Consider the following 14286-nt stretch of genomic DNA (forward strand, 5'->3'; position numbering starts at 1 on the left):
GAAGTAAAAGGGGGTTACAGTTTAAATACCTCACTTCCCTTGAACCCTATAACTATATCAAATGCAAAATATCAGGGTACACTCAGCCACAGTCGCTGCAGAGTTGCATGATTGATATTTTGGTCATTTTAGAGTGATCTGAACTTGACTTTAAAGTAACATCCTCTGGGAACTCCTCAGGTAAATAAGTTTTTCTCCAGATTGCTTTGTACAGCAGATTGAACCAAACGTTCTCTGTAATAACACATACAGTACAGCACTGAGACACATTGTTCAGTGGAATATTTTTGTTTGATGAAACGTGCTTACAAAGCAACATGAATTCATGCATGCAAAATCTGTGCAAAATACACAAACTTACACAGACACACACAGGACTTTCAGCCCACACAATGGGAGCAGCCCTGTGTCCCTAGAAGATGAAGCGTGGCGCAGGACTTGGATCTCCCACACTGTCAATTAACCCTCGCCAGGACCTGACTGAGCGCTCAGTGGAGGCTTGCTAAGTGGAGAGCGCAGGCCGCAGCCTTTTTTTATTTAGTTCTTTAATTACAACTTCCACACACTGTGACTGTGCAGAAACGCTGCTCGTCGACTTGCCCTCAGGCAAGTTGTCGTCTCCGAGTGGCGGCTTTGGAGACGAGCGGCCGTGGACAGATGAGAAAGAATAGTAGAACAAAGATTACCCTTCATTTTCAGAGCGCAGCTGCTCGCCCGCCTGCTGCTGCTTGCTCATTTTGCTGTTTTCCAGATTGTGCAGAGATTGCTGTGAAAATGAGCCTGCGTGGGATTGTTGTGGATACACGCAGAAGTTTGAAACTGGGAGGATGTGTGTGTGTGTGAGATAGTGAGCTGACACAGAGCTCATTAGGGAAGCATCATACTGTACACTCTGAGGAAAGAGCGGTCCTTAGAAAACCAGAAGATTTCTTAAGGAGCTCCCTCCTAAACAGAATCCTTTCTGACGTTTTCCAGGACACATTCAGTCAAGGTTACTTTGTTTGGGAGGAGATGAAATGTAAATCCAGGACTTAAATTAAAGTGTGGTATTTAAGACAAACTGCAGTAAAATCATCAAACATTATTAAATAAACTTTCTTTACCCTGAGTGAAAATATTCTGCTACTTTCCTTAAACCAGATCTTAAACTGCTTGTTCAGGCCCACATGAATCCCCTCTCTGCAGATCACACAGTTGTTACAGTCATTATTATAAAACCACAAACAAGAATCAAGGGACTCCTCTTCTCCTGTGAAGACGTGGCCAACCACACACAGAAATGTGCGCACACACACGCTAAGCTTTTCCCAGATAGAGGGCTGTGGTTAGCTCTGGTGTGTGGCCTTCTTCTGCGTCTATACTGGAGACAATGGGACAGTGTGCTGTACACATGTCCCACAACAAAGCACAGAGCTGCTCTTTGAAGAGACGCCATCACATGGCTCCGACAGCCTCGCTGTAATCCATCACTCTGCCCCCCGTCACTTCTCCTCCGTCTTTCACCATCATCTTCCCTGCACTTTCACCTCTCAGTCTATCATGTTGTCTGTGCACAGTGCCCTGCAGCGAGCACAAGATCCTGCAGAGGAGATCCAGTGAATGGCTACAGACACTGGATACACACGGATACTGTCAGCACATTCTTTAAAGGCTGCTATCACAAAGTTTAGCCGTTAATATTTCATTTGAGAGTGGTGTACTCTTACAACTTGTCAGAAAATGAAGGAAAGGCATGTCCATGGGATTTTTCATAGAAGCTGACGCAAAGTTGAGCCAATCCTGCTATGTGAACCAGCACCAGTTGGAGCGCTGGTTTGGCCCGTCCAAGAAATCCTTTTCTTCAAGAAAATGGAAAGATTTTGCTTTTCACTGACAAACTTTGCCAGCCAGTGTAGCATCCTCAAAGAGACTTTCTGTGTATGTTCCATAAATGGACACTGATTAGGGATAGAACCATTTATGAAAAACATCCAAATTTTTCAGTTTTCCTCACTTGGTCCAGGGTGGGTGTGCTTCGTACATTTCGTCTTTTTTCTCATTTCACGACTACTACTATGTGTGACGAATTAGTGTTGACAACTTAGAGACTTTGTGGCCACATCTAAAGACTTTTCAGATCCCTCTGGTGAGTTTTTTTTTAAAGACAACAATTTTTGCAACTTTTCGGGAGTTTGGAGAATCTGAGGTCAAAACATGTTTTGATCTTCTCACTCACAGCAGTCTCCTCCTGCTGCTTCAGAGCAGACAAATGCATTCAAATCAATCACCAAGTGTGTGTCTCATTATGGTCACTTCTGCAGGTCCCCAGCCCAGATAAAGGAGGAGGGTTGATATTTAGATGTAAAAAAACAAGAATGGACAGAAGAAAGTTCATTTGTAGTCGTAAACATATTTATGATGTTGTGTTTTTCCTGCTTTCTGTTTCCACCAACTCATTTCTCTCTCCTACAGAGTCCATGAAAATTACATGCAACTTGATTAATATGTAAACTAGACAGCAGCGTCATTTAGTGACTTTCCTTACTGAGGGGTTGGCATGTTGAAACTAGCTATGTTTCACTTAGCTTTAATGTTTGAAATGGGAAACTCTTTCAGGTTTTTCATGACTAAACATGACATAACTGATTAAAAACAATCTGTTTAATGTCCCACATTATGCAAAAATCACTTTATTAAGTCTTTTAGTGAAATTTGTGTGTCTTTGTCTTTCCTCCCAGCCCACAAAATGTGATATTTAATGACAAAACCTGTACTCAGTAGTGCTTGTGAATGTAAAATCCTGACCTAAAACGAGCTGTTTGGAATTTCTGGGGTTTGCCAACGTCAGCAAGTCCCTTTTGACCAATCAGGAGCAAGTCTGACCTGATTGGTCCACCGGAGCAAGTACGCCCACTAAATCAGAGCGTTCTAAACAGAGGGGCTATGAGAGCCTGGAAACAATGCTGCTGTGCTTGATTTATTGGCTTTTTGGACCAAAACATGTTACTACCATTTCATGAAGACATCAATGATCCATATTAAACTGCAGAAAAGGAGCAGAATATGGGACCTTTAATAGTGGATTATTAGGGTACATGGTAATCTGGGGTGTTAAAAACAACAATGTACACTGAACCGAACCAAAGACTGTGATCACAGAACCCTGATAAGAACTGAACCATGGCTTTTGTGAACCGTTCCTCCTCTAACCCTGGTATTAATAAAGAACTATGATGTGAAAAGATACAGAATTACAGTTCATTAACAAACTTTGCACATTCTCTTCTATCTTCAACAAATCGTCTGAAACATTAATAACTAACAACTACCTGAGGTCTAAAGCTTTCAGTAAGAGCTGCCACAGGATTCCTCAACTCACTGAAGCCCCACTGAGGGTTAAATTATAAACCAGGGGAACACAGACGATGACTAACATACAGTAAGCCCCTGAGCTGCAGACAGAAACATTACCAACAGTAACAAAAGCTAACACCTGTCTTAAACGTAAAACAAAAACTATAAACACGCATAAGAATTGTTTTCAATTTGTGAAACCTTCCCAGAAACTGATGCCCGTCTCACAGGCAGATCAACCTTTCCAGGCAACAAAGGAAACTGTTTTTATCTTTTCTGGAAGAATTTGACTCTTCAGGATTAGCTTTGCCTGCTTAAACTATAATAAGCTTCATATTCAGCATTCAGACTGGAGAGGTATTTTGTCTTCTCATCTTATACTCAGGAGAAAAAACATACCTACATAGTGCAATGATTAACTTTTCTCCTAGAGAGCTCTAAATAAATCTGTAGTATAAAAACAGAAATGTAAATTCTCTGTTTGGCACTCAAGGCTTGTAAGCCTTGCTGTAAGTAACCATCATGAGCAGGAGCATGAAGCAGGACCTGGGCTCTCACCTCCAAACGTCGCTGCCCTTGGAGAAGGTGGAGGACTTGATGACCTCAGGCGCCATCCAGGCGTAGGTGCCTGCAGTGCTCATCTTGGTGGTCTTGTGCCACTCTCGGGCCAGGCCAAAGTCGGTGATCTTCAACGTCAAACCCTCCATACATTCGTTCTCTATGGGCTGGGCCAGAAGGACTGCAGACAGGAGGGAGGAGGAGACAAGGAGAGAGGGAGAGAGGGAAGGTCAGGTAGGTCTTACCTTTGAACACAGTGATCAAACATGCTTTGTTGATTAAACTCTTTTTAATGCAATGCTGCAATCATTTTGTGAAAAGTCTTTCTGTTTCTTACTTCTCCTTTCTGGTGTTTATTTCTCTTTACAATCAAAACTACAAACAAAAGAGTTTAAACATATTCAGAAAAGTTTCTGTGCATTTATCAGATGAATAAATCTCTTCCTCTTTTCATGTGTGATTATTTCAACATCACAGCTCCGTAAGTGGCAAATCTTATCAACAAAAATAATTCCTGATGACCTGATAAACAGCACAGCATGTCAAACAGACACAAGCATGAGAAGGAGGGACAGCTCTGAAGAAATTGTTTCGTCACCGGAAACTTGCTCGACATGTGAGTCACATGAGCTCAAAGACAGGAAGCACTATTTTTAAAATGAATGCCAGACCTTCAGTGGCCTCTGTGCGTCTGCTTGTTGCTGTGTGGAGGTTAACACTTTCAGTTAAAGCTGCCAGAGATTTAAAGCTTCCCTCTATTAGAGATGTAATTCAACTTTTAATGTGAAGCAGCAATAGGAAATCAGTACCTGAAATATGGAACATTTAGGATGTAAAGATGAAGTTAAACAATCAAATGCAATGCTTCTATGTGAGCCTAAATGTCCCTAGGAGGTGGTGTTAATGCATCAAAAACTGAGTGCCATCCGCAAAAAATCAGAAGAAAAGATGATCAACATCAGCACCGAGCATTGTGGGAAACAGTATTCAAAGTAGACTGATCTGATGCATGCTGTGAAATTTTCCTGAATCAGTCTTTTTCACATACTACATACATCATCTCAGTATGGTAGGCTGTTAGGAAGACAAGGCCAGTTTTGTCTGTCACTCTCATCAGCCATGCCCTGAAATGGGTAAAACTTAAAAGTTTAATAACTCAACCCTGGTGCAGTTGATTTCCCCTGTACAGTGTGAGCCAGTTGAGAAATGACACACTCAAACTATTTTCACAGCCAGGCTGTAAACATGTTTAATGTTGCTTTAAAAATAATCAACTTGGAGTTCCTGACATTTCTGTAGTTAGCCCCAAGCTGAAACTTGAAGAACTTTTAGCACTTCCATGTGGGCTTCAGAGTTTTAGACGGAAGATGTTTGAGTGAGACTGGGTTTATCTGAAAAACTTCTCCTGTTACTACTTTGTTTATAGGTTTACTCTTTTAAAATGTATTGAACTCAGATACTGTTACTTTTTTTATCTCATATCAAATGCTTTGCAGGACTCTATTGACAGTTGTGTACTAGAAAGACCAGGGATGGGCACCGAACATATACTAACATGGACGTAGCCTCTGCGACGCCATTGGTCTGTTCCTGAAACCGTGAAATGAAGCCAATCCACAGACGCAGCCACATTTATTATGGCGCCAGCTGTAAATTTCCTTTTTAACAACTACAGGGCACCCGTTAGTCATGTGACCTGGGCTGTGTCTCTGATTGGACAATCAAACCATCCCAATAACTTCTAAACCGCAGAGTTAGAAAAAAATTCACTCACCATACAGTGTGAGCTGATACTGAAATCAGCGTTTTAGACCCAAGCTGTTTTTGAAACAGGCTGTAAATATGCTTTATAATGCCGTAAAAGTCTGTTTTTATGGCTGGGTGTGTATGTGACTTTTGGTTAGCCTTAAGGGGATTCTCTATGAACAGCAACTTTTAGCATTTCCGCATAGGCTTCATTTTTCTGAACTGGATGTTGCCCCTTGGTACTGAATTAGGTACTTTTATAAGTATCAACCAAATTCTGTCTGTAGTACCAAGTACAGATTCACATAACATCAAACAGTATCATGTTTAGGTACCTAAACTCATTCTTGTGACTGTAGGGGAGTGGAAGAGTGGGCGATTTTCCATGTTGGACATGAACACAGCATTGCAAACATTGAGAAATAAATAGGTTAAATTGAAAAACTTTGAGATTTTATTATATAACAAATAAAATTAATCACCCCATAAACACACAAAGGTACTGAACCGTTTAGTACTGATACCAACTGCCAGGTACCCGGCATCGGTACTGTATCATTTCAAATGTAAAAGGTACCCATTCCTAAGAAAGACAGAATAAAGGATACAATCTGATGAGCAAAAACCATAAAACTCAGTGCCCAAAACTGATGTGTACCACTAAGTTAGTTTGCATTCCCCCTATCAAATAAATCTGTCAATGCAATGCAACAAAAGGAAAACCATTCAAATCTGCATTACAGGCTCTGATCACTGTCGACCTCAGCTCACCACAGCATACACAACCAAAATGTTTAAAAGAAAATGATCAGACAAGCTTCCATAAATCTTCCAACTCTGCTGGGCCAATGTCCCCAAACATAATTCCCTCAGAGCAAAGTGATAGACATCTCAGCTAAGTCTTATCTCAAACCTGCAGACACCGTCATAGCAGAGCTAATGTGCACGAGGTTACCTATCTGAATCGGATGTGAGTCACTGTCATATCAAATATCATATAATTTCAGTTTTTGTAAAGGTCGGCCATTATTCGTTTTATCTGAACGATCAGCGCTGGAGTTAAAAAGTCGGTTTGCTTTACATCCGTGGGTAAAAAAATATAAATAATAGGAATGAGAACAAAAGCAGGAGAGAGAGTTTCTGTAGACAGCAGGCACAATAAATATCACAGGATGTACTAAGAATAAAGCACCGATCATCCTTTCATATTTCAGAGCAGAGAAACAAACAAAAGCAACAAAGAAATACAGCGAGCAGGTTTACGAGAGGCAGAAACCAGCACACAAAAGCAGCTCATTTAAATGTGTCACACTGAAAACTATTCAGTCCTCTTCATTCTGGGGAAAACATTGTTCTTTCAAATGGCTGGAGGATTATGACTACACACTAAATGAAGAACAAAGAAAGCCTAACCGCTTACACTAATGAGGTGACATGAGCTTTAAGTGGCTGCAGTTTAAAAAGTAATAATGTAAAAGAGCAGCGTTTATGAACTAATACAGCTTTTCCCAGGCAAATATTTCAACACCAAAACTTTTGACAGGCTTATTTGCGTAAATTGCTGTGACTGAGAAACTGGGGGGAAATTTGTACTTTTGAAACACTTGGGTATAATCCAAAAATGTTTGCATGGCTACAGCAACATCTGAACACTTGTATAATATAACAGGAAAGAGATCAGCTGTTTTATAAGGAAGCTTGCACAGTTAGACCTGTTGGGCTTTGTGGATTAACACAAAAGAGTTCTACATTCAGAAATTAAAGAAGGGGTATTCTCCTTTCCCATACTATTAACATGTTCATAAAGTAGCTTGCTGGATGCTCACATATTTCTATAAAACATAGTTTTTTATGCTGTGTTTAATTATCCTTAATTTTCCTTCAGGGATTCATAAAGTTCATTCTATTATATTCTGATCTATTCTATTCTTTATGTTGCACAAGTCCCTTAACCCATCTGAAAATTTAACAAAAGGCTTTTATTAAAAAAAGAAAAATACACAAGATCTCCTCAAGATCTTAACCAGGTTGTCGCAAATGATGAGGTGATCATATTAGGATTAAAGGTGAGCTTCAAACGCCAAAGTCTTCCTGTAGCTCTGCCTCTAAAAGGCTGTCCAATCAGAAGAACAACGAACGTAGCATCAAAACACTGATGGACATATCACCTCTGTATCTGCTCCTCATCTCTCTGATCGTTTCCGTTTTGATCCACAACGAAAGCATCAAGTTTACAGCAGGACAAAAAATCTGACTTCAGACGAGCACAGTCCCATTCATGACTCTTCCCTTCATGTCTCCTTCACGTTCTGTCTCCACATTTTCTCCATCTTCAGCCACCCTCTCTCTTTAAGGCTCAAAAATGCTCAAAACTTGTACATCTTTAGAAAATAAAAAGTACAATATTAGACATTTATCACATTTTACTAGCCACACAGTAAAAAAATAAAAAAAACCCAGGGTTATGTGTTCTAAAAAGAAAAGTAAGATGAAGCCCCAATTTAAATTTGCTATCTGGAAACCCTCTGAATTACAAAGGAGAAAACCTTGCTTTAAAAAAGCTATCAGAAAAAAAAGAAGAAAAAAGGATTGGTAATTTGAAAAAAAAAAATCAGATTGTACTAATTGCACCTGTCAGTAATAACGTCCCCTGTCTAAACACAGACGTTTAAATGTGGTGAGCTTTGAGAAAACACTGCTGGGTAACGTGCCGTTGTGTTATGCAACCACACGCTGGACGTCTTTGTTTCTATGAAAATAGAATATAATGCTGAGGATGTGGGTTGCTGCGGTGTGACTCTGCATCACATGCCTCAGTATGATCGGCACCCATGCCTCTTCCCCTTCTGCTGGCAGGCTGGGTACCGTTCAGGGCACGGCTGGCCCTCAAACGCAGGGAGGAGAAGCAGCGAAGAATTCGGCTTATTATAGGGAAGTTAGGCTTTTCTATTTGCAGTCACTTTCCGACTTTCTGGGCTTGGCGCTATTTTCCTTTTCCCTCCTTTTTGACTGTTTTTCACTGGTAATTTTACAGTTTTATTTTTCTTTGACCGCACAAACATGAAAATTATCTTATGAAGGATTCTTTCTCTTCTCTGCCTTTGTCGCGCTCTTGCTCTCTCTCAGACATCCTGTACTGTGCTGTGTAGCCCAGAGGCAGCGAGTTTGACGTCACAAAGGAATGCATCACAAGAGGTTGTGTTGTCTGTTCTGTGTGTGTGTGTGTGTGTGTGTGTGTGTGTGTGTGTGTGTGTGTGTGTGTGTTGAAGGGGTAAGGAGACTCAGGGCTTTCATAATGTACTTGCACAAAAATGTCTGCATCCAGTTCTGCTGAAACCACACATGCCAACACCTTACACTGAACGGAGATCTGGTATGCTAACATTTCTCTCTGCAGCTCTGTGCCGAGTATCAGCAGATACCAAGCACAACTGCAAGACTCGTGCATTAAAAACACATTCCCTTTTTGTGAATGCTTCAATCTTTGTGTTCTTCTCCTTACTCCTGCATTATACGAGTAAAAGTCAGTGTTACAGGCCCTATTTGACACTCAGGCAAGATTACTGAGCCAGGGTGAGAATATTTTTAATCAAAACAGATAATCAGAAAAACTTCCTATGCGTGAGCAGGTAGAGAGAAAGATTTACCTCGTGCAAAATATTAGTTAAAATATGTCTGACACTTAATAATTCCCTGTAACTTTGTCCAGCTAGTTTGGTGTTAACGTTATCTAATCTATTTACATTCTGGAGGATCCCAGAACAACACAGCATGTTTAAATCCAGGGCTGCGCGTAACAAACACTCATAAGATGGTGCATAACTATAAACGTAAACATTAAACCAGGGCTGTCCAATTTGGGGCCCGCTGGCCAATGTTGGCCCACCGGCATTTTTTTTCGGCCCGCTGCCAATGTTTGAATTTTTATTATATATTTTTATATTTAATTATCATTGTTATTTTCCTACTGCCAGCTGCTTGTATTTCTCATTCAAGATTTATTCATTATTGCTCTTCCTCTCCTGACCATAAATTAACACTGTGTTACATTGGGAGTAGGGTGGCGCTAGTCCCATCAGCTCAGATCTAAAAGTCCACGACCAGAATGTGAGAAGACTCAGGGTCATGGTTGAGATGGAGCGTATGAGACAGTCGCACTCTGACAAGAGAGAGTTTAGAAATAGTTGGAAACATGAGTACTTTTTTAAAGTACTCATGTCCCAAATATGTAGGCACAAAAGTCGCTGTTTTAATAGACTATAATCTTCATAAATTAATGTAAATACAGTAGTCATTTATTGGGAAAATAATGTAAAGCAGGTGTTCATTTTTATTTCCCTTCCATTTTTTAAAAGGATGGAAAATGCACTTTTTTTTCACAGGAGCATGCTGTGTCTCATGTTGTTCAGATTATATTGCACTGAATGTCTTTGAAGACATAGGCCTAGTATTTGTGTCATATGGATGTTCAGTAATTTCATGCTGTGAAATACAGTAAAGAAAAGAGTTTTCATTTTCAAAATTACTTGTATGAGTATTTATTTTGCACAATTATGCTATAGGCATAGCTAATATATGAATGTTTACTTTTGGCCCAGGACCTTCCACCCTGATTTGTTTTTGGCCCTTCACCGAAAATAATTTGGGCAGTCCTGTATTAGACACTAACTTGGCTATCTCATGTTTTTTTCTTTTGCTGAATTGTTTATTTTGCTACAAACCAGATTACAACTTAAACTGACCTAAATCATCAAAATTGGAAAGTTAAGGAATCCCGGAAACAGAACAGCTACGCTGCATGTTGTTTTAGGAGCCCCTTGTGAAAAGAGTATAGGGCTGCAACTAACGATTCTTTTTAGTGTCGACTAATCTATCAATTATTTTTTCGATTAGTCGATTAATCATGATTATTTTGGGTTTCAACCTAATTTGGCCTTTAAAAGGTGCAGACCTTTATAATTCAACCTGTGTTTTGCATTTTTACTGCATTTACCCAGAGTTAGGTTCTCACCTCTGATTGGTCAGCCCTGTGTCACGTTTGTTTGTTTGTCTTTATTTCATTCATGATGACGTGAAAAAATATAAGTACTAGGCTATACAAAAAATAAATAGGCTAAATCTCAAACTGAATGAAGCAGGTTACAAGGAAATTAAGTTGTTGTACGCAGTGTTGGACAGACCGCTTATCAGTGACTTTGGGCTTGTTTTCTAATGTTTATTTGCTCATTGGGGCTTTGCTCTCTGTATGATCCCGTCTGACTCTCCCCCAACTCTCCATAACAACGCGTTAAGTTTCGTTTCTCTACATGCGCTACTTCCACTTCGCTCATGCACACTCCGCCCCTCCTCCTCCCCGCTGAGTGTTACCGCTGCAGTGTGAGCTTGAGAGTGATAAATGTCCTCTCTTTTCTAAAGTTAGGGGAATTTTTTACACTAGTTTGTCGCTTAGATCCTGAAAAACTGTTGGTAACAGAGAGTGAAGGAGACTCTCTAGATCACGTTATCAGACGCTAAACTCCGGGAGCTGACAAGCTTCGTCAGAGCCTCCGTCAGCGCGCAGCGCTCTCTGGAAGTGGAGGTTTTTCCTCATCAATGTTCCTCACGTATGAACTTAGTGATCTTTTCCCATAAAGGTATCCAATAACACAGCACCTCATGGTGTGAACTGAAGTTACAGATGAGTATTATCCCCTGGTATTTGATTTCACCATGTGACAACAACAATAAAAACAATAATACGACGCGTCGACTATTAAAATTTGCGTCGATGAATTTTTTTCGTCGACGTAGTCGATTATGTCGACTAATCGTTGCAGCCCTAAAAGAGTATACACGTATTCACATGTGGATGTTAGACTGTTTTCACATTGTAGTTGAATATATTTCCACACTGAAGCCATGGAAGTGCTAATACTGAGCTAACAGGCTGTGTTTATTTGTTTCAGCCTTTTGTAAACTGTATGTCCCTGGAGGGTTACTGTTGGGTGTTGTAAAGCAGATGTTATTGTTTTAATGTGTCTGTGTTCATGTGTGCTTTATTAAAGCTAGGGATGCACGATAATAACGGTAAGTTATCAGTATTGGCTGGTGATGGCTTGAAAATAAAATACTGTTTATTGGCCAACACACCAAATTCCACCAATATAACAAACCGATAAAATAACTGCCTGAAGCTGCAGACAGGTTTGCACTTTTTGTGGTTTTGTTTGCACTGTTCAGATTGAGTACTCCCAAATTTGGGCTCCTGTTTTAAGTTAAACTTGAATTTAAGCAGCAGTCTGTAAGATACATGTAGCTGACGCATTTAGGCACATTTACCATTTACCAAAATAAACCATTTTATCCCATTTTGCTTTAATTGCTGAACAGTTACACTTCTCATGTGTTCCCTGTGAACAGAGGTTATGTTTACTGACTGCAGACTTGGCCAAACCTGCCCTGGTTGTGTGTTATGCTCTGATTTCCTCAGGAAGAGCAACATCCAGCTTTCAAGTAGGATTTATCCTTTTAATTTTTTTTGCATGAAAGCAATCATCATGAATAAATATAGTTTCAAGTATATATTTGTCTTATTTTGCACAAAAAATGAAGACTACATAACAGATGTAATATAGTGCATGCCTTTTTAAAGCTAAGTGTGGCTGCTGTTGCACATCAATTTGTCACATCATTTTAGGCTGGGTGAACCCAGAGTGCTCAGTTATACTGACACAATCGCATTCAGCAGCAATTTTTTGTTTTGCTCAATGTTGGCTAACATGAATGATTGCACTATGTTAAAAAATGCCAAAACCAGCCTCGATTCAACACTTGAAATCATGTCCCTACTTCAAAGTCTTTTCTGCTCACTTACTGGTTTGTTCTCATTATTAGATACTATATCTTGCACCTGTAACATGACAGTAACTGCAGCATCATTTCACATCATATCCAGCTTTTTTCAAATCAACCCCTGTCCTGGACTAGAGGCAACTTTGGGAACCGTCATCCTGAATTTCAGGAATTTTCAGGACAGTGTTGCAAAAAAAGTTTATTTCCTAATGTCAGAGGTCAGTCAAGTACCAGAGGCCTCTTCAGTATGGGTTTGGGGACTTGGTATGGAGGCCTGTTCGTCTTAAGTAAAAACAAACTTTGAGCTGTTCTGTTAAACACCCTTAAGTCTAGGTAAGATGCAGACAGTCACACAGAGACAATTAAAGAGATGTCTACACATTCTTAACAGCCTCCATTTTTTTAATAGGAGCTGGTCAAATTGGAAAAAGTGCAGCAAACATGCCCATCACAAAGTTTCAAATTGACTTCAGCCTGAAGAAGAAGGCATCAACAATAAAACAGCACAAGTAGCCAATGGCCAAAACAAAAACAACCACTACTGTGAGAAAAAAAGTGACCACTCATTTAACCTTTCTGCAGAAAATCAATTTCTGTCCGTTCCACGGCTGAGTCATTGTTTCTGTCAATTCCACTGAGCCCTCAGGGAGGAGGGGGTGTAAGACGAGGGTGCCGGTATTTACTGCAGCAGGCCCTGATCCCCTGCTCCACTTCTCCTGTCCGCCTGCTGGTCAGCGACAGACGAAAACAAGCCTCTGGTCAGTCACCCCTATTTCCGCCCAGGCACTCACTCGCTGTGCCGTGACCCCACTTCCAGGAAGTGACGCCAGGTATCAGCAAATTAGCCTCTGGTGACGGAGCTCTCTCTGAAAACTCAAATGCAGAAGCTGTTTTTGTCTTTTCTGCTCGCTGCGCATCGTGCACAACAAGCAGAGAGCTAATTTTAGGAAACTGAGGTTATGAGGGGTCACGTGGGAGCAGACAGTGACAAAGACAAACAGGAGGGGAAGTGAAGGTGCTGTGGTGGAGCGAGGTGACGGGGGTGGGGGCTCTGAGTATTGATGGTTATCATATGATGGAGTGAAACAGGGCGCAGCTGAGAGCGGCTGCCTGAGCTTGGATAGCAGAATTATGGTTAATGGTTCACATACACAAAGCTCTCATTCACACACACACAAACACACACACACTCAGTGCATATTTTGACAAAACACACAGCTGCATCCAAGTATGAGAAATCCTTGCATACATCCAGCTGAATGTAAGGAAAATTTAAACAGCAGGGTATCAGTGTGTTTCATAGTCTGCGTAATAGTGATGATTTTTTTTCTTGTAGGATTTTTTTTTAAAAACAACCTTAAAGAGATCATTTCTCATGATGAGCATTTGTTTCTTCTGCATTGTTTGAAATATCTGTAACAGTTCAGAGACTTACTTAAACTGCCTTTCCTTTGACTTCTGACTACAAACAACACCCTGGATCATAACTCAAAGTTCAGTTTGAGGTACATGTGGCAGGTTTTTGCAAGATGTTCAGGTATCTCTTTTATGATACGAGCATCATGTTGCAAAAAAAAATTACTGATGTGAGATAAACACTTAAAAATTTAGCCTCTTTACCTAACTTAAACTTACACTGAGTTTTTCTGCAGAGCTTAAAGAGGCTGTGAGGACTATCTGACAAAACAATAGTTTTTCTGGGACAAGACTCTGTTTCCCATGAGCACTTGCACCCACTGTCGTGAAGACGTGACTCTTACCAAGACGTGTGTTTGTTTTGAAGCTAATTGATGGAAAGCAGATAATATTCTGAACTCT

At 40.3% G+C, this 14286-nt stretch overlaps 1 protein-coding gene across 1 annotated transcript in view; it reads right to left on the bottom strand.

Annotated features, from left to right (window-relative positions):
* Positions 1-14286, bottom strand: part of LOC141811146 (mitogen-activated protein kinase kinase kinase 11) — a 78199-nt gene that overhangs the window by 38700 nt on the left and 25213 nt on the right. Inside the window, exon 2 of the mRNA XM_074699086.1 lies at positions 3892-4072. Coding sequence (XP_074555187.1) covers positions 3892-4072 — 181 coding nt within the window. The remainder of the gene's footprint in view (positions 1-3891; positions 4073-14286) is intronic.

The sequence above is a fragment of the Halichoeres trimaculatus genome, unplaced genomic scaffold (assembly GCF_033239565.1).
Source record: "Halichoeres trimaculatus isolate MK-OKI-2021-1 unplaced genomic scaffold, fHalTri1.1 fHalTri1_scaffold_22, whole genome shotgun sequence".
Taxonomy (NCBI): Eukaryota; Metazoa; Chordata; class Actinopteri; order Labriformes; family Labridae; genus Halichoeres; species Halichoeres trimaculatus.